This window comes from Anolis sagrei, chromosome 1 (assembly GCF_037176765.1).
Source record: "Anolis sagrei isolate rAnoSag1 chromosome 1, rAnoSag1.mat, whole genome shotgun sequence".
Classification (NCBI taxonomy): Eukaryota; Metazoa; Chordata; class Lepidosauria; order Squamata; family Dactyloidae; genus Anolis; species Anolis sagrei.
In genome coordinates, this window is record NC_090021.1 from 58,593,185 (window position 1) to 58,620,604 (window position 27,420).

The 27,420-nt window shown below is 39.6% G+C and overlaps 1 protein-coding gene across 1 annotated transcript in view; it reads left to right on the forward strand.

The window, feature by feature from the left end:
* Positions 1 to 3,330: 3,330 nt before the first annotated feature.
* Positions 3,331 to 27,420, forward strand: part of NID1 (nidogen 1) — a 50,437-nt gene continuing 26,347 nt past the window's right edge. Inside the window, exons 1-9 of the mRNA XM_060753861.2 lie at positions 3,331 to 3,633; positions 15,170 to 15,469; positions 16,657 to 16,886; positions 18,310 to 18,716; positions 20,534 to 20,683; positions 21,355 to 21,606; positions 22,818 to 23,018; positions 24,866 to 25,108; positions 26,354 to 26,500. Coding sequence (XP_060609844.2) covers positions 3,439 to 3,633; positions 15,170 to 15,469; positions 16,657 to 16,886; positions 18,310 to 18,716; positions 20,534 to 20,683; positions 21,355 to 21,606; positions 22,818 to 23,018; positions 24,866 to 25,108; positions 26,354 to 26,500 — 2,125 coding nt within the window. The 5' untranslated portion in view covers positions 3,331 to 3,438. The remainder of the gene's footprint in view (positions 3,634 to 15,169; positions 15,470 to 16,656; positions 16,887 to 18,309; positions 18,717 to 20,533; positions 20,684 to 21,354; positions 21,607 to 22,817; positions 23,019 to 24,865; positions 25,109 to 26,353; positions 26,501 to 27,420) is intronic.

The following is a 27,420-nucleotide window of genomic DNA, read 5'->3' on the forward strand; positions in this document are numbered from 1 at the left end:
AGTAATGTCTGTCACTTAAACTTCTCTTTGAATTTGAGAATGACTACACCGTAACTACAATGTGAAATAAGTCTGTGAATCTGAGGAACAACAAACCAACCCTTTGCTGAAAATGTTTGAGGACCCCTCTCACAGAAGTTTTCATTTGTGTGATTTGGGGAAAATTGTTACCTGGCTAAGGTGACTTAAAATTCATTTTGAACATAGACATGGAGGCTTTCTTTTTCCTCACTTCTGAGGGCGTGTGTTGCTTGACCAAGGCAACTTGAAGTTTGAACTGCATTAGACGTAGGGCCAAAGTAGCACAGCGTGCTAAACTGCTAGCTGTAGGAAAGCTGCTGACCGGAAGGTTGGCAGTTCAAAGCTGTGAGTCAGGGTCAGCTCTCGACTATCAGCCCTAGCTCCTGCCAACCTAGTAGTTTGAAAGCATGTCATACAAGTAGATCAGTCAGTATTGCCTCACTGGGAAGATAAAAGGACGAACCAAGTCAGAGATGTCAATGGACAACAGGCTCCTTGGCATGGAAAAACAGAACAAGAGCACCCCCCTATGGCCAGAGTTGAGCATCACTTACAGATGCCAGAGAAAGAAAAAGAGGAAGCCCTTTACCTTTGTCTCTGTTGTATGTCCTTGTTCGCCGTGTGTATAAAAAGGCATTGGATGTTTGCCTCATGTGTATATTGTAATCCATTCTGAATCTCTTCGGGGAGATAAAGCATAATATAAATAAAGTGTATTATTTCACTGTAGATAGCGGCCATGTCATGAAGCTTTCCTTCATGTACTTTTGAGTTAATTGTCCGACTGCCACAGTTTGAAGCTGGCTTCGAACTGCATTAAATGCACAGTGTATGGGCCATAGTTGTGGAAGCTTTCTTTTGCGCAGGGAGTTTGTTGCCTGTGGCATTTGGAACTGAACTCAGTGCTCAGTGTTGATGGGGCCATAGTTGCAGAAGCTTCTATACCATATATTCCAGATCAAAGCAGAAAATGTGGGATTTTATTCAACTGTGTGGAAGAGGACTTAGCCAGGGAGTTTGTTGCCTGGCTAAGGCCTCTTCCACACAGCTGAATAAAACCCCAAACGTTCTGCTTTGATATGGAATATATGACAGTGTGGACTCAGATAATCCAGTTCAAAGCAGATTATTGAGGGATTTATTGTCTTGATATTCTGGGTTATATGGTTGTGTGGAAGGTTCCTCAGAGGAAGAAATAAGGGATATAAATTGCTTGCTTTTCCATACAGGGGATTTAATGCTTGGTCAGTGACAGGACAAATGCTGAACTCTTTTGATGTGAGTATGTCCAGTATGGATGGTTGTGCACAGTTTGAAGTTGGAACTGCATTCAATGCTCAGTATTGTCAGGAAAGCCATAATCAGGGAAGCTTTCTTTTGCAGCCTTTTGAGGGAAGTTCCTCTTTGGCTTCCTCAGCTTGAAGCCGGCTCTGAACGGCATTAAACGCACAGTGTAGATAGGGGGACCATGGATGCTGAAGCTTTCTTTTGCATGCTTTGGGGGGAGTGTGTTGCCTGGCCAAGGCAGTGTGAAGTGAGAACTGCATTCAGTGCTTAATCTAGGCACTTTCCACACAGCTGAATAAAATCCCACCTTATCTGCTTTGAACTGGGATATATATATATATATATATATACACACACACACACACACACACACACACATATACAGTATTTCTAGCCTGCCTTTCTCAGCCCTAAGGCAACTCAAGGCGGGCAACAATCTGATGCCATACATTAATTAAAATACAATTAAAACAATCAACATAACAATATAAAAGATATAAACACCATTAAAAACATATAATCACCAGTGTTGTTCTGTTAAAATCATTTCCCAGTAGCATCATCCATGTTCTTACTTCATAGTGTCATGTTTATCTATTCTGCTGCATTTTCACAAAGCTTGCTCAAAGAGTGTGGACTCAGCCCAGTTCAAAGCAGATAAGGTGGGATTTTCTGCCTTGATGTTGTTGTTCATTTGTTCAGTCACTTCCAATTCTTCGTGACCTCATGGACCTGCCCATGCCAGAGCTCCCTGTTGGCCGTCACCACCCCCAGCTCCTTCAGAGTCATGCCAGTCACTTCAAGGATGCCATCGATCCATCTTGCCCTTGGTCGGCCACTCTTCCTTTTTCCTTCCATTTCCCCCAGCATCATTGTCTTCTCTAAGCTTTCCTTTCTTCTCATGATGTGGCCAAAATACTTCATCTTGGCCTCTAATATCCTTCCTTCCAATGAGCAGTCGGGCTTTATTTCCTGAAGTATGAACTGGTTGGATCTTCTGGCGGTCCAAGGCACTCTCAGAACTTTCCTCCAACACCACAGTTCAAAAGCATCGATCTTCCTTCGCTCAGCCTTCCTTTCTGGTCCAGCTCTCACATCCATAGGTTACTACGGGGAATACCATTGCTTTGACTATGTGGATCTTAGTTGCCAATGTGAGGTCTCTACTCTTCACTATTTTATTGAGATTGGTCATTGCTCTCCTCCCAAGAAGTAAGCGTCTCCTGATTTCCTGGCTGCAGTCTGCAACTGCAGTAATCTTTGCAGCCTCCACGTTTTCTCCCTCTTATTTGCCAGTTATCAATCAGTCTGGTTGCCATAATCTTGGTGTTTTTTTTAATGTTTAACTACAACCCAGCTTTTGCGCTTTTTTCTTTCACCTTGGTTAGAAGGCTCCTCAGCTCCTCCTCACTTTTGGCCACCAAAGTGGTATCATCTGCATATCTACGGTTGTTAATGTTTCTTCTGCCTTGATATTTTGGGTTATATGGCTGTGTGGAAGGGCCCTCTGGCAGTTTGAAGTTGGAACTGCATTGAATGCTCAGTATAGAGGAGGCCATAGTCAGGGATGCTTCCTTTTGAGGGAAGTTGTTGCCTGGCTTGCTCGGCTTGAAACGAGCTTTGGACTGTATTAAAAGCGCAGCATAGATAGGGACCAAAGGGCCCTTCCATACAGCCCCATATCCCAGAATATCAAGGCAGAAAATCCCTGAGGATTCAGATAAACCAATTCAAAGCAGATACTGTGGGATTTTCTACCTTGATCTTCTGGGATATGGGGCTGTGTGGAAGGGCCCATAGACGCTGAAGCTTTGGAGGGAGAGTGTGTTGCCTGGCCAAGGCAGTGTGCAGTTGGAAGTGCATTCAGTGCTCAAAGTAGGCAGGGGCCATAGTGGAGGAAAGGGGCGGCGAACCCTTTCCCGTGGCTAGGGAGATGCAGGGCAGGGCAGCGAAGCCGTTCCTCGGCTTGTGATTGGGCGAGAGTGCAGAGCGCGCTCCGCCCATTGGCTGGGCCCCCTCCTCTCTCTTTCCCAGCGGCGGCGGGGTTTCCAACCTGGTCCTCCTTCCAGGCTCTGTTGCCTTGCTGGGAGGGAGTGTTCTGCTGCTGCTGCTGACCGGAGGAGAAGCGTCATGGATGCGGGGCTGTTACGCGTGTGGTGGGCGCTGCTGGCGCTGACGGTGCCCGGGGGCCGGGGGTCCAGGCTCTTCCCCTTCGGGTCGGAGCGCGGCGACGCGGAGCTGGAGCCTGGGGACGACGCCACCTCCCCGCCCCTGGACCTCCGCGCCCCGCTCCGCTTCTACGCCTCCCGCGTGGAGTCCCTCTATGTAAGGAAGGACGGAGGGAGGGAGGGGGCTGCTCTGGGGAAAGGGAGCGGAAGGAATACAGGGTCGCTGTTAGTCTTTCGGGTTGTCTGGCCATGTTCCAGAAGCAGTCTCTCCTGACGTTTCGCCTGTATCTATGGCAGGCTTCCTCAGAGGTTGTGAGGTCTGTTGGAAAGTAGGAAAATGAGGTTTATATATCTATGGAATGTCCAGGGTGGGAGAAATACCTGTCTGCTTGAGGCAAATGTGAATGTTGCCATTGGCTACCTTGATTAGCACTGAATGGCCTTGCAGCTTCAAAGCCTGGCTGATTCCTGCCTGGGGGAATCCTTTGTTGAGAGGTGTTAGTTGGCCCTGATGGTTTCTTGTCTGGAATTCCCCAGCTTTTTGAGTGCTGTTTTTTATCTACTGTCCCAATTTTAGAGTTTTTTTTAAAAAATACTCTTAGCCAGATTTTGTTCATTTTCATAGTTTCCTCCAATTTCTGTTGAAATTGTCCATGTTCTTGAGGATTTCAATGGCGTCACTTTTGAGGGAGTGTGTTGTTTGGCCAAGGCGGCTTGAAGTTTGAACTGCATGAGATGTTCACTGTAGATAGCGGTCATTGTCATGAAGCTTTCCTTCGTGTACTTTTGAGTTCATTGTCTGACTGCCACAGTTTGATGCAAGCTTCAAACTGCATTACATCTATATAAATAAAAATGTAATGTTCGTTTGTGGGATTAACATCACTCAAAAACCACTGGACAAATTGACACAAAATTTGGACACAAGACACCTAACAGTTCAAAGACCCCTAAACACACACACACACACAAAACCCCAGCAGAACAGACTTAAAAACCCCCAAAATACACCATATACATATACACTCATATACATATACACATGCACACATTCATACACACACATGTATATATATGCATAAACACACACAAATATACACACGCATACATATATACACATATGTACACATATATACACACAAATATTCATATAGACAAGTACACACATATACACAATATGCATGTACACATATAAATACACAAACACAACACACATATACACAAATATATATACACACATAAACACATATTCACACATATACACAAATATGTACACACACATAAACACAGACTGGGCCACAGCAGCACATGGCAGGGGATGGCTAGTGGGGTTTATATATCTATGAAATGTCCGGGGTGGGAGAAAGGAACAGGGTGGGAGAGAGAACAGGGGAACTCCAGACAAGAAACAATTAGGGACAGCTAATCACCTCTCAACAAAGGAGTCCGCCAGGCAGTAGGAAGGCACACTTTGAAAAACTGCCAGGCCATTAAATACTAATCAAGGAGACTAATAGAAACATGAACACCTACCTTAAAACAGACAAGAGTTCTTTCTTCCCACCTGGACATTCCACAGATATATAAACCCCATTTTCCTAGTTTCCAAGAGACCTCACAATGTCAGCAAGAACTCTTGTAAAAGCCATTGAAATCTACAAGAATGTGGATAATTTCAACAGGAAGAAACCATGAAAATGAACAAAATCTGGCTATCAGTAGTAAAAAAAATTCTAAAATTATAACAATAAATAAAGAACAACATTCAAACACAGGGAACTCAAGACAAGAAATAATCAGGGACAACTAATCACCTCCCAACAAAGGATTCCTCCAGGCAGTAAAAAGCCACACCTTGCAAAACAGCCAGGCCATTAAATGCTAATCAAGGTGGACAATTGAAACATTCACACCTACCTCCAACAGATAAGAGTTCTTTCTCCCACCCTGGACTTTCCACAGATATATAAACCCAATTTTCCTAGTTTCCAACAGGCAGGATGCCTGCCCTAGATGCAGGTGAAATGTCAGGAGATAATGCTTCTGGAACATGGCCACACAGCCCACACAGGGGTCTCTTACACAAAGTGGAAACATCAAGGCTTGCTTTTTCAATTAAAAAATATTTCCAAGGTATGGGAAAGTTGGAACCTCCAAAGGTGCAGTGGGTTAAACCACTGAGCTGCTGAACTTGATGACCGAAAGGTTGACAGGTCGAGTGGGGTGAGCTCCCGCTTTTAGACCCAGCTTCTGCTAACCTAACAGTTTGAAAACATGCAAATGTGAATAGATCAATAGGTACCGCTTCTGCAAGAAGGTAACGGTGTTTCATGCAGCCATGCCAGCCACATGACCTTGGAGGTGTCTACGGACAAAGCTTAGAAATGGAGTCTGTCAGTAGTAGTTTCCTCCACAACTAGACTTAATATCAAGGGGAAACCTTTACCTTTTATGGGAAAGTTGAATTCATGGATACAGAAGGCTGACTGTAGCGTGCTAGGACTTGAAATTGTTTTACTTTCTATTAATTCTCCGTTACCTTGGTGGCTGCAGTGCTTTGGTACTGTGGGAAAGTGTTTGTGTTTGCCTTTGTTTGTGTGGCAAGAGATTGGCTGAGATGGTAACACAAGTTGACTTGACCAAGTCTACCTCTAGGATTGAGGCCCCTTCCACACAGCTGAATAAATCCCACACTATCTGTTTTGAACTGGAATATATGGCAATGTGGACTCAGACAACCCAGTTCACAGCAGATATTGTGGGATTTTCCGCCTTGATTTTCTTGGGTTATATGGCTGTATGGAAGAGTCCTCACTCCTTGGACAGGCATGTTAAATAAAACTCTAGAGTGAAGGTTTAAATAATTTCAAATGTTTATGTCAGTCTGTTGCTACTAAACAACAGATAGATAAGTTAAACTTCTTGAAACACCCTCCTACAGCAGTAGCATTGTCTTCTTTTTAAAGCAGTGTTTTAAACCCAGGAGTGTCTGTTGCATTTTGGAGTATGGGATAGGCTGCCCTTCAAGGAATGTAAATGTCAAAAGCATCCCATAAAAGTGGAAGCTCCTGACAAAAAAATGCAATCCTTATCAGGAAAAGACATTATGCAGGAGCAGGCCCGGAAGATGTTTGCTAGCTGGGAAGGGGAGAGCAGTTCCAAATCATTTTGGCAACTAAAGTATAGTTTTGCTAATTCCAAACAAATAGAAAACAGATGGGCTTTGTCCTTTCCAGGATTTGGAACTCCCACTGGAAGAAGCTTTGTTGCTGTCATTGCAACAGTTTACTCCACTGAAATGTAAATAAATGTATGCCTGTGCATTTGGGTACAAAGGGTCAAATTCTGTTCTTTTAAAAAATAATTAACATTCCTATTCTGACACTATATTGTCCAAGAAAGATGTAATCCATAGAGATTCTTGCCTGCTGAATTCTGCTTGTTTACATGAATTTGTTTGTGTGCTTTGCTTACTCCAAATGTTAACTTGCTTTTTCTCAGTATTGTTTATTTATTTATTTACCATGTTTATACCCCGCCCTTCTCAACCTCGATGGGGACTCAAGGTGGTTTTACACATAGGCAACTATTCAATGCCTTAAAACAATGTACAGTTAAAATAAACGTTTTAAGATAGAATTTAAAACACATTAAAACATATAAAAACATTACATTTGCTCTTAACCACGCTATCCGCAATCGTAATCCGGGCCATTCCAGTGGTCATTTCACATAATTCCATATCCACTACAATTGTTATCCAAAGGCTTGATTCCAAAGCCAAAAACTCTCTTTCAGAAGGTCAGGAGGGAGGGGGCTGATGTAGTATCCCTGGGGAGGGAATTCCACAGCTGAGGAAAAGGCCCTGTCCCTGCCAGTCGCACTTGCGAAGGAGGCGGGATCGAGAGCAGGACCTCCCCAGACAATCTTAAATTCCAAGATTTTTCATAGGGGGAGATATGTTTGGACAGGTAAACTGGGCCGGACCTGTTTAGGTCTTAATAGACTAAAGCCAGCACTTTGAATTGTGCTTGGAAGCAAACTGGCAGCCAGTGGAGCTAACGTAACAGGGGGGTTGTATGCTCCCTGTATGCTGCTCGAGTGAGAAATCTGGCTGCCGCTCATTGGACCCTTTGAAGCTTCTGAACAGTATTCAAAGGCAACCCCATGTAGAATGCATTGCAGTAGTCTATTTGGGATGTAACCAGAGCAGGGACTACTGTGGCCATGTCTGACTTCCCAAGGTTCAGGTGCAGGTGGCTTGGGGTTGAAGCTGAAATAGAATAGGGATGTGTATCCTTGATGCCTTACTGGACCTCCAATATCAATGTACTTTCTTCCACATTAATATCAGCATTTCAGTACCCTTCCAGACAGGCCGACAACCCAATAGAAATCAGCATTGAAAATGTGGTTTCTACCAGGTTTGCAACCAAACAGAGACCCCAAACCCCATGATTCTGCTATAAGGGTGGCTAGATACCCTTCCAGGCCAGCCCCAGCTCAACCCGGGGAGTAACGTCTCCAGCCCTCTGTTTTACTAAAAACTCTACTAGAAAGACCTGCAAATGGAGGTAGGTATCTTCTGCAGAGCTCCGGTTGCATCATTTGGATGTATCAGCAGCTCTGTAGAAGAGTCCTGTCTATGTTTGCAAGCCTCTCTGATAAGTCTCTTAGAAAAATACTGGGATGTGTGTGTGTGGGGGGGGGGGGGGGATGGGGATCCCACTTCTTGGGACTTCTGAAGAACCGGGATGGCTGTGGGGTTTGACCTTCAGGATATGAAAGGCAATCCTGAGAGTCCGTCCATACAGGTCCAATACCAGGGAAGGTACAGGAAGGTCCTTCCCAGGTATTTTTTAACCAGTAGTAAACCTGGAAATCCAGGTGTACTCTGGTTTAAACCACATCAGCCTGAGGCATAGTTTGGATGCCTCAGGCTACTCCATTAAGCCCCCAAGTTTTGGGCCTGTGTGGAAGGCCCTTCAGACTCTTCTTATGAAACCTCTTCCAGTTTTAGGTAAACTAGGTATGATGAGAAAAGTTGTCCTCAAACTTCAGGCCTTTACGTATTTGGGCCTCCCAACACCCAGGATTCCTGACCATTGAACAAGCTGGAGGGGCCAGAGTTTGAGGATACCTGGATTAGAAAAAGGATATTTTTCATAGTGTCTCATTTCTGAGCATATCTGTCAAGATTAATTTTCCTGACACCCTCTTGTCTTTTAAGTACACCTGTGTGGAAAAATCTGTTTTTTAAAAAAATATTCTTTTGAATTACTTTTTTACATTGTCTGCAAAGTTTGATGACTCCTTTATGCTTTCTTCTTTGTCATCTTGCTCAGTATTAAGCGAACAACTCTAGAAAAGTTCAAATTGAGCTTTTCTTGCATTTTCTCCAATTTCCAAAACCACACTATAGTATACCACAAAATATAGCATGAATATAATTTTAATGATTGCACAAATTTGAGAAGTATAAATAGTTATTCCCAGCAAGTTATTAGCAGCCTGTTTTTATTCATGCATGTTTGTTGATGAATCTGGAAGAACCTTCTATTTGGCTGTAATTTCTTCTTTCCTGTCGTGATCAGGTGAATGGGTTAAATGCAACTGTACCTTGTCTGATGGGATAAAATTACATTTAATATGTTTAGATATTAAGTATTTGAACATCAGGTATGATATGCGATCATACAAGAATATATTTGTATTTGTTGTTGTTTTTTTATTGTTCAAGGGAAGATAGAAATGCTCATTTGCCAATACATTAGTCACATCAGTGCCTAAGGTGACAGCTTGAGACTTGCACAATTTCCCTTTTTAGCCTGCATTCCAAAATAGGCTGACTGATCATAGTGTGATGAGAAAGTGTCATAATGAGCCCTGGGCTTGTGCATGCCACTTTCCGTCCAGGTGTGACAGTCATGGTTTGAAGCACCTGTTTTCTTTAACATTAAACACAAGTTAACATGTCATCTAAATCTTTTACTATCATTAATTACAGTTCTTGCAAAAGTTGTTTTGTGACCCACAATTCCCAGATGGCTATGCTGACTGGGAAAAACTGGGAACCATAGTCCTAAAAAAGTACAGTTTGCCAACTCCTTTTGACATACCTGTTTACTTAGTTATAATATTTTCAGTGTAAACAAAAGACAAAACTTTTGAACCCCTTGTATACTCATGGGATAATAGAATCAAAGAGTTGGAAGAGACCACAGGAGCCACCCAGAAACATACAATCTAAGCCCCCTCAACAGATGGCCATCCAACTTCTGGTCAAAAACCTCCAGAGAAGAAGACTCCACCGCTCTCTGAAGCAGTGTATTCCACTGTAAAACAGTTCTAACTATCAGGAAATTCTTTGTTTCTTTGGATGCAAAATTTTCCCTTCAATTTGAATCCACTGCTACTTGTCCCAGTCTCCAGAGCAGAAAAAACTTGTCCCTCTTCAATGTGACATCCTTTCAAATATTTAAACATGGCCATCACGTTCCCTCTCAGACTTCTTTTCTCCAAGCTAAACATATGCTTCTCCTCATAGGGCTCGGCTTCCAAACCTTTGTACAAATTGGTCACCCTTCTCTAGACACCTTCCAGCTTATCAATATCCTTCTTGAATTGTGGAACTGGACACAGTACTCCAGATGAGGTCTGACCAAAGCAGAATAGAGTGGGGCTATGACTTCCAAAGATTTAGATACTGTGCTCCTATTGATGCAACCTAGCATTGCATTGACTTTTTAAAGCTGCCACATCACAATGCTCAGCTTGTGGTCCATCAAAACTCCTAGATCTCTTTCACATGTGCCTAGTGTCAGCCATCCTATATATGTGCATTTGATTTCTATTGTGATGAAAGAGGGACCATAGGACCATGAGTTGCAGAAATACTAACACAATACTAATCCATAGTTCAACATAGTTTAAGGTATAATTTAATTATAGTTTAGTGTTACAGTTCATTCAGAGATAGATACATACATAGATAGATTAGATAGACACATAGATTAGTCATATGGATAGGGAGAGAGAGAGAGAGAGATAAGTAGTGAGGTAGGTAGATGTGTGTGTGTGTGTGTGAGAGAGAGAGAGAGAGAGAGAGAGAGATGAACTCGTAAGACTTTTCTCAAGCACAAATGTTTAGGTTCACCTATCAATAAAACTTCTCAAGTTATAAAATACATTTGATCAACATATGCATTATTGAATTAGTACATTTACCATTTCTTGTAGTAATGATTGTTTTATGAGTGATGTTATGAGTTGACAAACTGTAATAATTAGTGAAGCTGACTTAATTGAGATTCTGTTCCTTGTTTATTCTTTCATTTCCACTAATTCTCTATTATCAGTAGGTTTCCTCCTTGTGCATTGCTTTAGATTTCAAAATATATATTTTTAAAAAGATGCTGTATAATAAGCACATCAGATCTTGTGTTTATACAATATTTCATCAGGCAGTCAAACTGGTTCATTTGCAACTCTCTGAAAGCCACAGGAGGTTGGGGCCAGTATGTGATACTATTATTGCTTTGACCAGCTTTGTGATATACTTTTTTGAAATGAATATACTTGTTCTAATTCCAGTGTTTCTCTATATTCTTGTGGATAGGATGATAATTCTGAAACAAATTACTCTGCAGCATGCTGCTAATTAAATTTGAGTGAAAAATTCATAAATAAGGATTTTATATGGCGGTGTAGAAAGGGCCTTAATCATCCATATAACTACATCCTAAAAATATAACAAGATGTTGTGTCACGTCAGATTAAATGCAGGAATACCTTAAAAGGAAATGATGAATTATTGTCTCCATGCAACTATACTTGTTCCATTTTTTGTCTTGTACTTCATACAAATATAGTTCACTAATAATGTAATCATGTACTGTGTATATCCTGAATTGCAGTGGCATTTAAATATGTGCTTACTCACTCATATTTAATTAAATCTTAAATGCATGCCTATATTTGAATTTAGTCAGCAGAGTCATTCTTATGTTAGTGACAAAATTCTCACAATTATTTAAAATATGGATAGTTCCCTATTTTAGTAGTTAACAGTGATGTTAACTTTAACACATGTATATTCATTTTTTGTTAACATGAATCATCAAAAATATATAAAGCAGAGAATTAATATCACGAAAAGAAGAAGTCTATTGTGTGTAGTAGTATTTTCATTGACACTAATATATTGGACAGAAAAATAACAAACCAGGACAGGAGATTTTGTTGGTGGCAAAGAAGAGTACATGGGGAGGGGGGCATGGGGGGATTAATATGAGAAAAATTATGGCCATTGTATTTTGTAATAGGAGAAAACAAATTTTGCAAAATCAATTTTGCAAAATAATACAGATGTGATTCAAGCCATGTAGCGACATTAGCTAGAAAGTTTCACATTTATTAGCTGTTCCCTACATTGAGTAACCATCTTATCTCCTAAATCTGGCTAATGAGCAGCAGGCAGAACAGACCACAAGGAACATGTTATGTTGTCTTAGAAGTCTGTTGCTATTCTTTAGGCAAAATAAAGAAGATGACATGATCCAGATCAGGAACATAGTATACTTGTTGCTTTACCAGATTCTTCCTTTATTTTGTTCCATTTTTGAGAGGTGGGGTTGGGGGGTTGGGAGCATAAACAAGAAAACACTAGAAAGTAACATGTAATTTGGCTTCAGTTACTGTTTCCTCGATGTGATAGATTCAGATAGAATTCCCATCTGTGCCTCTCAATTCTGAGGATGATAGCTGCTTCAAATTAAGTTTTTTTTCCTTTTTGCCAGCAGATAAAATACTTTTTATTTGAACAATTTTACAATTAACAGGTCACACAAAAGGCTTTTAATGGAGAATGTGCTGCATTTTTATCTTTATTGTTATAGCTGATAAATGATTTTGATATTTTTACTTGCTAGCAAATTTAATTGTTTTTCAATTTATTAGGATTTCAGTTCTTTCTTGTATTATTCAACTTTTGTATTATTTGGATTTAAGCTGTATCATGTTTTAACTTGGTCAGGAGAATGGCGGGATATGCGTTTTGTTGTTTGTTTTTTTTGCGGAAAACTTTGCACCATAGGCTATAAAGCACCAAAGAGTCTTGTGGCAATGTATAGACTAATGAACGTACCATGGTATATAAGCCTTTGTAGCCCTCTAAGGACTGAAGTAGATTAAGTGGGAAGGAAATCACTGTCTCTTTCAAAATTTATCTTGCTTTTGTTTTCCTTCTTGAACTTCAGCCAGAAATTACAGCTTCCCATAGTTTCAAAAGCCAGTTGATTCTGATGGGTGGTATCACCAGTCTTCCAAGTATACAAAGAGATTCTGTTGGGATCTATAATAAGTATGGATTTATGTATGTATTTCATTTGTCCTTAAGCTTAGTGAGGAATTTGTTGGATCTTACATTCTTGGCAGAATGTGATTTCCAACAAATATCAGGGTAATTGAAGTCTTCAATTACTACTATACATTTCCCTTTTGAATATTTGGTTAATTGTTTTAGAAAAAGCGTCATCCAGATCTTTAGCCTGGCCTTAGTCAACACCCATTTTGGTGTCTACTTTGTTTCTGTCCTACTGATTTTACACCAATTTTCCTTAACCCTGCTCTATGTCACTGATATCCTCATAATTGTACATCTCCTTGACATACAATGCTATTTCCCGTTTTCTACTTTTTAGTCTGTTTCTTTTGAAAACATTATATCCTGTTTTGTTACTACATTTTAATAATTAAACTAATCCTATTGGATTTCAGTTATACTGATTCCTGTGTTAAGGGTTCAGGTTCATATCCTATCTTTTCATCTGTAGACGCTGTAATCATTTCAAGATCTCTCCACATCTGTAAATGGAGAAATTCTGCATTGGATTTACAATGCCACCAGGAAACACAGTTGTTTAATGTCTCTTACAAAAGCATAGACTTGTATGTATGCTGCGATTCTGTAGGCATGCAGGATATGGTAATGGGCAAATTGTTTAGTTTACTGATAACTTCAATTTCTCATTCTTGTGACTGCAAAAAACATATTTGCAAGTGTGTGACACGTCTGCTAAAGCTGCAGATGAGGCTGAACTGGCACTGTCTCTTTTGTGCTGAAGAAACTAACACTGGATTAGAATGATTTGTTACACATCATATCTCCACCCTGTATGGTAATGTTGTAAGTTGCACCCTGTATTTGCACTTCTGTTTTTTCCAAACCTGTCTCAGTTATTTTCCTTTATTGACATAGACAACAGTGCAGCCTGGAAAAGTTATTTTTTTGAATTACAAGTGTCTGTGTTTGTACATGCTCTGGTTAAGAATCTATAACGGCTTCTGTTGCTTGCCAATTTTCTGGATTCATCAATACCAACATGTCCTATGTTTTTACAAATATTTTTTACATCCAAGTTTTGGCTTTTGGGGAATATTTAGCATCTTGCTACTGGTTAGTATATGGAAGAATATAGAAGTATATGGAAGTACTGGTTAGTAGATGCAAGTTGTAGACCATAATCAGAAGAAGGAAGGGGCAAACTTCCTTTGAATATATCTTGCCAAGAAAATCGTATAATAGGGTCACTGTCAACCTGAAGGCACATGACAACAATTAGAGACTTATCAGCAAGCCTGTCTGTCATAGTGCATTTCCATTTATCCCAAATCATCACAGATGGCTTTTAAGACAAGCCTTTGTACTTGACACACTGACTGAAGTTGTAATCTTAATCTTGTTAAGGAAAGGTCAAGGGAGCATTGCATATACAGTTGGGCTTTCATATCTATGGATTCCACCCTGCACAGCCTGAGAATATTTTCCCCCCAAAATCCAATAATTTTATATAAGGGAGACCATTTTATTATGGCATTATATGTAAAGGAATTTGAGTACCCATGGGTTTTGGTATTCATAGGAGATTTGAATGAAACCCCATTGGATACCGAGGACCCACTGTAGTAGAGATGAAGGCAACTGGGGGCATTTCCCCCTTTGTTTACATCTTTCATACTTCCAGAACACTTAAAAATATCTACCAAAAGAAACCAGAAAGTAGACCTATGAGTAGATATCTGGCCTATCTTCATCCTTTGCCAGTTTCCCAATTAAATTTCTCCACCATCTAAAACTGCTATCTGCTCCATAGTTAATAAATATTCGCTGTCGTACAGATGTCTGTATTTCCCCCTGATTAACTTTGAAGGAAGGAACATAACGAAGAAAATAGCATTGGATTCACAATTGACTGTTATCTGTCTGGTTCTAATTCAGTTTCGGGACACTAGTAGCAATTAAAACAATTAAATTATGTCATCAGAATATGTTTGACCACTTCTTTGCCATTTTTCTAGGCATAGTTCATTCAGATGTAGTATCCACTTTCCCATTATGAGTACTCACTGGGAAAGTATTAGACCCAATGGGTCAGAGATAGCAGAATTGCTTAGTACAGGCTGTGTGTGATTGGAACACTGGCTTCAAACCAACACGATAAAACAAATGCAGCATAAATGTAGTACAATATACACAGCGATCAATAAATAAGCAAACAAACAAATTACAGGATGAGAAAGACCTGGTTTAGTAATAGTACATCTGAAGAAGGTCAAGGTATTGTACTGCAATTGTTAACAGTTTCTATACAATTTGATCCTTTTTAATACTTTGCTATTTATTTATTTGCTAGGTTCTCACGAATGGCATAATTGCAGTCAGTGAACCTTCAATGGAAGATGATTATCTTGGCCAGTTTCCTCTCAATTTTGGAGGCATAGCTCCCTTTTATGCTGATTTGGATACTACAGGTGGACAAGGGAGGGTGTATTATAGGGAGGACTCATCTCCTGACATCCTCCAACTTGCTGGCAACTATATTAAAAGGTGTTTTCCAGAGTCTACCTTTGAACCAAGTAGTGTTGTCATTGTTACCTGGGATTCTGTGGCTCCTTATGCTGGACCTGGAGAAGATGTCACTTTGCAAGCAAAGGTAAGTAAGCAAAAGTAGCAAAAGACAAATGACCATAAATTTAGTCCCCTGCTGTGTTAAATGACAAAACTATAGCAGATTAAGTAACAGTGCCTATTTATTTTGAAGTAAATACACTGATGCCTATACAGTTTATAGCTCTTTAAAGCCTCTTCAAAACTAATGTCCTGCAAGTGTTTTATGCTCCAGGTCTACAAGCCTCAGATACAGTGTTAAAATTTATAGGAGTGACACCATACAATACCTGGGGTACTTCTAGTTATGAAAGATCTAGTGTAGTTCTGAGATTGCAAGTGTCCATTCAGTTCTATATAGTTTCCTCGGGTCATATAGTAAAATTCAGAACTTGTGGGTGTGGTGATGAAGTGACACATTCAGTTTTAGGGGTCATTGGAGGAACAAAGACAACAAAGCTCTGTGTTTCAGAATACATTGCTTTTGAAACCAGGATAATTTTTCAAAAGCTGTTTATTATTAGGTATTGGATATGCTTGGTATTGAATATTGGATACGCCAGGGCCCCCTGGCAGTGCAGTGGGTTAAACCACTGAGCTGCTGAACTTGCTGACCAAAAGGTCAGTGGTTTGAATTGGAGAGCGGGGTGAGCTCCCGCTGTTAGGTCCAGCTTCTGCCAACCTTGCAGTTCGAAAACATGTAAATGAGAGTAGAGCAATAGGTACCGCTTCTGCGGGAAGGTAACGGTGCTCCATGCAGTCATGCTGGTTACGTGACGTAAGAGTTGTCTACGTATGACGCCAGCTCTTAGAAATGGAGATGATCGCCACCCCCAGAGTCGGACACGACTAGACTTAATGTCAGGGGAAACCTTTACCTATTGGATATGCTATTTAGAAGTGTGTGTGTGTGTGTGTGTTAACAAAAGCCCTTTTCAGTCTTTCTAGGTATCCTTGGATATACTTAAAGTAAAGCTTTGGAGCCCAGTGTTGGGGTTTTTATTTTAGGAAATTTTGTAGGATTGATTTCTCAAAATGCTGCCTGTTTCTGCAAGATGCTATTGAGGAGAATGTTTCTAAAATAATCGATTCTGTGTTCCATAATAAATTATGTTATACAAACTGTTCCATAATGAATTATGTTATATAAACTGATCTTAATGAGATGGAAAAGTTTATGGATTACATGTGCATATTCTTCTATAAATACATTAATTAAAATCTTTCTTGCAGAGAAACACATTCCAGGCAGTTTTAGCCTCTTCCGATTCCAGTTCCTATGCAATTTTTCTCTATCCAGAAGATGGCTTGCAATTCTATAGTACATATTCTAAAAACGATAATGAACTTGTTCCAGCTACTGTTGGCTTTAGTCAACCTGCTACAAATTATTACTTGTGGATAAAACCCGGATTATACAAAACCATTGCTAATGAAGAAGAAACTCTTAGTAACCTGCACAGGTATGTTTTTTTATTCGTGTTTGTGTAATTGTTATTGCAATACCATTGACATACAAGAAAAACAAAGAGAACCAACCTTGCCAAAGGTGTACAATTTAAAATACACACATGTGTACACCAGGGAAAGACAAAGCGAAAGTAATGTACAATTATATAATACAGTTATAAAACAGACTATTCAGATATATTACACTGAATCAAAGTGACAAATGCATATTGACCAAAAATAAAAGACAATAAAATCAAACTAAAAATCTAAAAATGTTGGGAAACAAAGTTTTCAATTGAATTTAGAAACAAGGAGGGAAGAAATAGTCCACAAATGTTCAGGAAGACAATTCGAACAGCAATGAGAAAGTCCAGCTAGCAAAGAAGAAACCTTTAGTTGAATAAGAAGCCTAGGTAATACTCCCACCCGTCGGTTGTATGAGCACTTCTGCTGATGAGAGCACTGGATGTCTGCAATGGCCAGCAGCTCTCACACAGCTCTGCTGCACCAGAGGTCCCATCATCTGCTTTTCCCTGTGCAGATGAATGCAAGGGAAAGGGCAGCATGATGACAGACTGTGAGGACAGCAAACTGGCTCACATAGGACTCAATCCTGCCATCCACACTAAGTGAAGCTGTGGTGTTACTCCTAACTTCCAGCCTAATTCCCAAGCATCCGCTGCATTTTTTAATGCAAGGCCAAACCAGGTTAACCCATTTTACAATACAATGAGCACAGGTAATGCAAGAACATCATAAAGACAGACAGGAATGACTGCACATTGAGTGTGTACTATTAAGTCCATTTATACAAGCTCTGAGCCTGTCAAGAGTCAACTTGAAGCCAGTCAGTAGGACCACAGGACTGTTTTGTGCCAATATAGAAGCAAAGCTGTGAGTGGTTTCCTAAAACCCCAGTAGTGATGTTCTGTCATGAAGCTAAAAAATGTTTTCGGATTTAGGCTCCCATTGCTGTCCTATACATTGTGGAAATTATGGGAACATATTTTAGCAACTTTTGATCTCATTTTTACTTGTTGTCGTTACTGGTAAAGTACCATCACTATGAACAATATTTTGCAGACCGAAAGTACGAGTTCCATTCTAAGGCAATGTATAAAATTGGAAAGTATGCATGAATAACAAAGAAAGGATGCACTGGATAGCAAAGGAATAGCTCTATTATCTAAAAAATCTTTATCATAATGTGAAAAGAAGAACCTTGTGTACATTAAATACTAGTTCACTATACTCAGGAAGGATGAAACTTATTGAAAACTGGTATTCTGTGCATAGGTAACAACTTGCCTTATGTCTGTTTTTGAGCTAGTATTTCTACAAAGTTGAATAATTAATGTTGAAGCAGTTAAAATACAATGTAGAGTGACTGGTATGCCTGTTTTGCTGCATAGCTGTGCTTTTCTTGCATTCTAGGAGCAGTAATTTGGGAAAACAAGGAGTCTGGGCATTTGAAATTGGTGGCTCAGATATTATCTTGCCAGCCTCCGAGAGTCCTGTCAGTGTTGATTATGGAGACTATGATCAGTTCCAGGAAGTCACAATAGAGCCCCCCATATCACAGGACTCTATAGAGATAAGCCAGCCGGAAGTATCCTATGAGATTCCCAGCAGGGGAGATAGCATACAGACCAGCTACAGCATACCTCAGCCAGCAGCAGAAGAAGATTTTCAGTCTCCATATCAGACTGCAACAGAGCAACCTCCCCCAGAGCCGCCTCTCCCCACAGGGAAAAACCCACCTCTCCAGTTTCCGGCCCAGCAGTTTCCCCAGCAGCATGGTCAGATTATCGATGTGGAAGAAGTTGATGAAACTGGAATTGGTAAGATCATCTGGGATTGCAAAGGTCATTTCAGGAACCACTGAATGAATTGCAGCATGATCTCATCTAAATCCAGCACTCCGTATTGCCACATATACTGACAGACACAGATGTGCCAATTCTCCCCCCCCCCCAAGAAAGATTACGCCGTGAACAGCTGGTTCCTCTCAGATCTTAACAGGTCATAGAGAGGTGAAAGCAGACACACATCCCTCAAAGCTGTAGTTTTATTATTTTTAAAGTGATTGGTGGTAGACATTACATTCATAAAGGTCACACATTCCTCATTACTTTAAGAAAAACACATTACTAAATGTTTTTCTTTTTTGTGTTTACCAAGTACTGCTCACTGAAATTTTAGAAGTGATGTGTAAATGTGCAACTTTTATTTTATTTTATATATCCACCTTTCTCCTGGCACAGAATTCAAAGCTCCTACATAACTTTCTGAAATACCATTACCCATAAGAAGTAAAATACCAGTGGATCAAATTGTAACTTTTATCATCTTGCATTGAGGCTATGAGAGCTCAGCCTCAAAAGCTAAGTGAAAGTTGTACCCATAATTTAGAATGGATGAAGTTTGGCAATACTTTAGCCACTGTTGCTGAATGCTGTGGAATCCTGGGATTTGTAATTTGCTGAGGCATCAACATTGTTTGGCATAGAAGACTTGCAGCTCTTCTATACAGGCCTAAAGCCTGTGATTGCTTCTAGATTGTTCTGTGGTGTCCAAACAATGCCACTGGCTAATCCAGGTCAACTCAGATTTCCAGGTTTACTCCAGGTTAAAAAATAAACTCCTTAAAATATCTGGACCTTCCAATAAGGTCTGGATGTTTGCAGGTGTGGGTCTTGTGGGAATTGAGTCCTGGGATTGTCTTCCAAGATCCTGAGAGTCAGTCTCCACACCATTTCAGTTTTTCGGGCACTAGGAGCCAGAAGAACCTGGATGCCACTGTTACCCTCCCCTCCCTTGCCTCCATTTCTAGTCTTAAACTAGTTAGTACTTTGAAGCCTCCAGAATGGATAAATCTGTACTTTTAACTTGTTTAAGAATAGGAAAGGGGGAAAGGGTTGGCAGAGATCCATTGGCTGGTGGCCACACACTCCCCCCCCCCCCCCAACATGCTGATTTGGGGTTTGGGCCTGCTATGTGGCCTAAATCCCGAGAAGAACTGGCATTTGAAATCCTAGTTTCTCTTGGAATTTAGAACTGTCTGGAAGAGCCCTAAAAGACATTTCAAACTATAATTCCCTTGATTCCAGAACATTGAGCCATGGCAGCTAAAGTGATTTCAGACTGCATTAATTCAACAGTATAGATGCATCAGAAGACTACACCACATGAATAATGTACTGATAAAAATCCATGTGGGAGTAAGTGATAAAAATGAGTTTACTGGAATTAGACATAGTTTACTGAAACGCCATGTTTTCTATGCTTCAATATTTTTTCCAATTCTTGCTTGTTTATTTTTTCTAATCTTCATGTACTTTGACCACAAAAGCAATTCAATATTGACCCAAAGAGGGGAAAGCATTTTCTATCAATGAGTGAAATAGAAGCACTTTTTACTACTGACTATAGCAAGCTGTATTTTTGTTCTATACTACTGACAATAGCAAGCTGCATTACATCCTTTTAGCAAAGGGAACTAAAAACAGCAGAAATGATTTTGGAGATATTTCCCCTACAGTCTACCAATATTCATTGTTTTGCACACATTTACCACACATTCTTATTATAAGAGGCAAAACTTCTGTTAAAATGCAATATTCTATTAATGTTTCTTCTTTTTCTCTCTCCTTCATAGTGTTTCGTTACAGCACGGATGTCCAGCAGACATGTGCAAACAACCGTCATCAGTGTTCAGTTCATGCTGTTTGCACAGACTATCCAAATGGTTTCTGTTGCAGTTGTATTACTGGTTACAAAGGAAATGGCCGGCAGTGTGTAGCAGAAGGTACTTTATTTTTAAAAAATCAGAAACAACACATTTATTAGGGACCCTGCAAGTCCAATATAATATCTCTAAAGAAACACAATCCTAGTGCATCACTGAACATTCAATGGCTGTTAAAAGAAAACACTGTCAGATGCTACCCTTTTAAAATTAGTAGCTAGTTATGAAAGTTTTCATTAGGTTATAGTCAGTGTAGACTCATATAATGTAGTGGAACAGAACTGTATGAGTCTACAATGACTATATAATGCAGTTTCAAACTTCATTATATGGCAGTATGGATGGGACCTTAGCTCCTTCCCCTGCCACTGTTTTGGTTGTGACAACATATCTCCCATAACATTCGAATCTGGCCATCTTGGGTTTTGTTTGTTTGGTTGGTTGGTTGGTTTTTTGCATTATTGGAGACATATGATAATTTATTGTTTTTAAAATCCACATCAGAGCTTGGAATATATTGATTAAAATGAATGTGTTGTCCTTAACCTATGATATTTAAAAAATTTTTTTTTCAAAAATCAACATTGAGGATTTAAATAAATGAAAAATATGTCACATTGCTTTATTTTTAAGGGCTATGTATGAGTCTTTTGCCAGCTTCTGGGTTATTTTTACTAACAGTAAATAAATTACAGTGCTATAACTTGCTGCCTTTGATTTTATTGTAAAAGGTTCTCCTCAGCGAGTCAATGGGAAAGTCAAAGGACGAATCCTTGTAGGAAACAACCCAGTCCCCGTTGTTTTTGAGAACACTGACCTCCACTCCTACGTTGTGATGAACCACGGGCGAGCGTATACTGCCATTAGCACAATTCCAGAGACGCTGGGTTTCTCCTTGCTTCCTCTTGCCCCTATTGGGGGAGTCATTGGATGGATGTTTGCTGTGGAGCAGCAGGGATATAAAAATGGATTTAGTATTACAGGTAATTTTTACACATGTTCCTAAAAGATTGTTTTGTATATTTGAACCAAATCTGTAGTGAAATTGGGTTGTTGTTGGTTTTTCGGGCCATATGGCCATATTCTAGAAGCATTCCCTCCTGGCATTTCGCCTGCATCTATGGCAAGCATCCTCAGAGGTTGCCATAGATGCAGGTGAAACGTTAGGAGAGAATGCTTCTAGAAGATGGCCATATAGCCTGAAATACCGAAAACAACCCAGTGATTCCAGCCATGAAAGCCTTCAACAATACATTGTAGTGAAATTATTTATAGTTCAGGGAAAAAATCTTTCTCCAGCTCTGAGAAAGCCTGCCTTACATTGTCTCCTTTGCAGTTTGGCTCTTTTTGTGGCCTCTCCTCATCCTTATACACGTCACCTGTTCCCCCCAGTGACATCACAGAGGGCCACTTCACCTAGCAACATCCTTTGTGGTACAAACAGACAGATAAACGTACATACTTTGACTATATATATCTGTATACACACACACACAAATAAACTGAAAATAATTTATACACAATATTTTAATAATTTTGTGAACGAAACAAGGCTTGTGTACACTTAACCACCAGAAAGAAAAAGAGTCACTATCCCAGCCACCCATGTGGACAGTTTTTGGATTTAGGGGCATTTTGGATTTCTGAATAATGGATACTCAACTTGTACTATCCAAATATGTGAATGGAAAGAAACCTTTTTTATCTTTTGCATTTTTGGCAATAAAACAAGTTTGAAAGAAGGGCTGTGTATGAAGCATTTCATTGTTCGCATTTTTAAAATAAACAGTTGCTACCTACCCGTGTTACAGCAGATGTATTTCACCGATACATTGGCATAACTTTGCATACAACAACAACAAAATTAGGAGCACTAAGGCTGAAGAGAGATATTATTTCTGAATGTCCTCTTTTTCATTAAAAAGAAAATGGTTACCCCAGCTTTGCATGGGAAGAAGTTATGAAAATGTTGTGTTGTGTAAGACAAACAGCTGTAACTAAACTGACTTTTTTTTTTGTACTGACTCTATTCCAAATCTTTCTGGAGTGAGTGCAAGTCAGAATGGATAAGTGCTGGACAAAAATCTTTGCCTACTTTTAAGTCAACTATGTGCTACTGCTGATAATATGGTTCATACTGGGTACTATTACAGTTTCTGTAAACATATAAGGACTGCTTTCATTTATCTCCTAGGTGGTGAATTTACTAGACAAGCTGAAGTTACATTTCTCAACACCAATGAAAAGTTGACCATTAAACAGAAATTCAGTGGAATTGATGAACACGGACATCTGACCATTGACACACAACTTGAAGGCAAAGTGCCAGAGATCCCATTTGGCTCTTCTGTACATATTGAGCCTTACACTGAGCTCTATCACTCTTCTAGTTCAGGTGAGTTAAAAATATTACAAAAACGTCTCTCCTTCCATCTTATATCAGTGTGTTTTCTAAACTTGTGACAAACTTTCTAGAGTGTATAATGTGTCATCTGTATTACCTTGAATTATCTGGAGGAGGCTCAGTCCAGAATCTGAAAAGGGCCTGACTTTGATTAAACATTTATAATATCAAGTGAATCATTGTGATGATTTACTTGGGTGCTGAGTCACAAACCTTCCTGGTGTTTTGGACATCAGCTCCCAACAGTTCCAGCTGCCTCAGCCAGTGATCACAGATTCTGATTATTGGTTACACAGTTGGAACTTCTGAGAGCTGAAGACCAAAAGTTTCACTGATAATATAATGTAGTTCAAAGCTATCTCAAAAGGTGGTGGACACAAAATGCACCCCCCAATGAATGCTGCATTCCACATCAAGCCAGAAACAGTATATTTTTAAAAATCATCAGAAAGTTCAGAGTAACAAAGATAATGTGATGTTAACAACCATAGCATATCCCATGCATGCTTTGAAACTGAGACTGGGAATACAGAGTGCTTGTCATAACTGCTCATACCGTTGCCCATTAAAAAGCATGGAAACACTGCTGGCCAGAAGGTAAACATCCTCTGGGAAGGATATACAAGTGAATGCTTACTCTCCTGGGAGAGGAATCCATATATTTCCCATGGGAACTCCCACTTTGTCCTCATGTCCTGTGTCCTGCTATGGTCCAGCACTGATCCCAAATTGACACTTTGATCTAACCCATTGTGGGTCCCCAGATGTTTTGGCCTTCAACTCCCAGAAATCCTAACAGCTGGTAAACTGGCTGGGATTTCTGAGAGTTGTAGGCCAAAGCACCTGGGGACCCACAGTTTGAAAACCATTGATCTAACCATTGGATTGGTTTTAAAATCCAGCTTTTCTTATGGCTGTTTAGCCTTCGATACTGCGATTCCTGGGTCTTGTCCAATCTACAATCAGTGTATATTGTGGTCACCATCCCACCCTCCAACTGGTTCTTGTACTGTTTGTGTTGGTACCACACAGCAGAACTTGTTTGGTTTAATCCAGTTCCAATTTGAATTATGGTGTCAGTCTAGAAACACCCTAAAACACCTGAGACCAAAATTTCACAAACATTGATTTAATGAGTCATGTGTCTGAACTGTATCATAACGTTTCATTAGCCACGTGCCAAATTGGTGTGTTCAATCCAACTTTGTATGTAATGACTTCGTCTCACACAACCAAATGTTTCTTCCTCCTCTTTCTGTCCTCCTGGAGCCCCTGCGGCCTCTGGCCTGACCCAGAGGGGCCTTACACTTTCTAGAAAACATGTATTAGAAAACGTGATTTTAAAAAATAAGCTGTTCCAGTTTAAGATGAAGATTCCATTTCAAGCAATACTTTTTTGCGATTTGATCCTCAGGATTTCACAAAGCTAAATATAATTTTTGATACTTCATTATCTTGGCCATTTTGGCTACCTCTGCCTTATGTAAAGCAGTTGGCTAAATCCAGAACTGTGTTTAGTAGGTTTGGTTCATGCTGAAGGAAGTGAGTAATGAGAAAACCTTCATGATTCCTTTGTTCTCTACATCATGGAAGGCTATCCTAGAAAATTGAAGGACACTCCAGAGCAGCATGAGAAGGACATGGGAAATGGGGAACTGCCAAAAACTTCCTTCTCCCTCTGCTGAATTCCAGTGCTTTCTTGTAAATGGAAAGACCTCTTTCGTTCATGGAATGATTAGTGTAGCTCTGACCCAATAATTGTAATGTTCTGTGTTTGCAATATTTGTAACAGTCTAATTTTTGTCACTTCAAAATATTTTCCTCTCTCTCTGTTTCAGTTATTACATCATCATCTACCAGGGAATATACTGTGACCGAACCAGAAAGAGGTGGAACATCTCCTACTTACACTGTTCCCTATCAGTGGAGACAGACCATCTCATTTGATGAATGCATTCATGATGACTCCCATCATCCTGTTTCAGCCACCCAGCAACTGTCAGTGGATAGCATCTTTGTCTTGTATAACACAGATGAACAAATTTTACGATATGCAATGAGCAATTCCATTGGCCCAATTGGTATGTTCAGTGGATATTATTTTGGTGTATTGATTTCTTACTGTCCTAATCTGTTAGGAGCCTCTTTTGTTTACCTTTAAACCCATTAGCAGAGATTGGAGGTGTTTGCCTGTTCCCTTTGTTTCTCATCAACAACTATGGGGCAAAAGTACTTTGGAACATGGATTTTATCTATGTGTATTTCATAAATTCTCTCCAAAAATCATCTAAGCTGGTGATTGCATTGTATTATAAGCCAGCAAACTGCAGAATCTGTGGCTTATCCATTAAAAACAGCATGCTGGTGCACATTGTCTAGTCACTTCCTGTTTGCAGTGGAAGCAACTGAAAAAAATGAGACTTTTTTGTGTTGATTGCTTAGTGTGTTCCCAAAACGTAGATGATTTCTTCAATCAGGTTTCTTTTCCAAGAAAGCAACAAAAGAATCTCTGACTTGTTAGTAAAGTAACAATTAGAAAAAAAGAAGTTGCTTTAAGCATGTTAAATATTAGGCATGTGTGATGGATTAAAAAAGTATCCAAAGTCATTGCAAAATTAGGGATCGCTGGTGTTTCATATCTAAAGTGTTTTTAAAGTGTAGTTAGTAAAACTTTTGTTACTATAATGGGAGTAATGAAATTTTGTTACTTTTTAGTTAGAGTAATTGCGCAAGTGGGGAAACTTCAGTGGCTCATTTTGTCCTCATTTTTACAGCTTTGTGTGAAACTTGCTACAGTGGTAGAACACATTTACCACTGTTAGCTCATCAAGTTTCACAACATTTCACTTATCCATCAATTTTTGGGGAATTTTCAAAAAATTTATAAACAACATTTTAAAAAAGAAAAATGACAAGAGCTATCTCCCTGAATTTTCTCTACAATGATACAAGATAACAGGGGATCATCCCCCACCCCCCAATTTTCAGAAATATTCATACATCTACTGATTTTATGGATTTTTTAAAAGTTTTGACAAAAACCTTTTTTAAAACCCAAACAGCTATCTCATTGAATGTCTTGCATATTAACCAATAGAACTTCCATCTAGGGATTTCTTCCCAGCCCAGCACAAAGATTTTTTCAGTAGGATTTGAAATACATCCTATTTGGGTTTCTTCTTTCTACTGTAAGTTCAGAATGTATTCCCTGCAGATACAGGGGTCATACTGTATATCTACTGAGTCACATCATTTAGTATAGTAAAAGTACAACTGAGAGCATTATGTATATTGTTCTGCTTCTCTCATCTGTGGTCTCTTGACAGATGGATCAGGTGAAGGAAGAAGCCAGAATCCTTGCTACACGGGCACTCACGGCTGTGACACAAATGCGGTGTGTCGTCCAGGATCGGGCAATCAGTTCACCTGTGAATGTTCTGTGGGATTCCGAGGAGATGGGCGTACCTGTTATGGTATGAGCAAGTAATTGACTTCCATAGCAAATTAGTCTGATACCCTTCTATCCAATTGGATTTTTATTTAGCTTCCGTGTCCTGCTGTTATGTTGTAAATTCTTTGTTGTGATTTCTTGGGAATATATCATTTTCAAGGCTACAAAGTCACAATGCCTATAAGATAAAATTGCAAATGCAAAAAGGCAGCTGCACTGTTTTTGTGTAGAAATAGCAATATGGTGGGATGATTTTAAAGCAGTAACCCCCATCTTGAAAATTAGAGACAAACTAGACAGAGTATTGATCATATATTATTATTGTTACCTGCTTGTTTTTTCTTTAGTGGAATCTAGAAATAAACGGAGAACTCCGTACTTAACACATTGCTCCCCATTATGATCCCTGTGTGTGTTTGTGGCTTCTGGAGCCACTATTTGTTCTGTATTCATGAAACCCTGGTCCAGAACAGGATCACAAGGGGAGCAAAAAAGTATGGGAAAGACAACTTGCATGTTTAATGTTAATATACTTTGGTCTTTTTCTCTAACAAAATAATCTTTATCCATCACACACACACACAGGTGTTAACCCAGTATCACTTTGTGGATTTATGCTAATGAATTATAGTAAAGATGGTCTCCTTAATCTTTCCTCTTTAGTCATTTATCTATTGAGAACTGCCACTAATGAGAAAAAAATATCTCGGGGATGATATTGCAATAATAGAGTAACCCCTCCCTTCTACTATTCCTGCACTCAAAGATTGTAGCCTACGGAAACTATTTTGAGTTGAAAACAAAAATCCCTAATGGGAAGTATTACCTGTAACTCCATCACCACATAATTTAGACCTTGGCATCATCATGTTGCTAAATATGCTTTGAGTGTCTAAGAAACTATCTGGATATAAAGAATCCTATATCTTTAAGGAGAGCAAA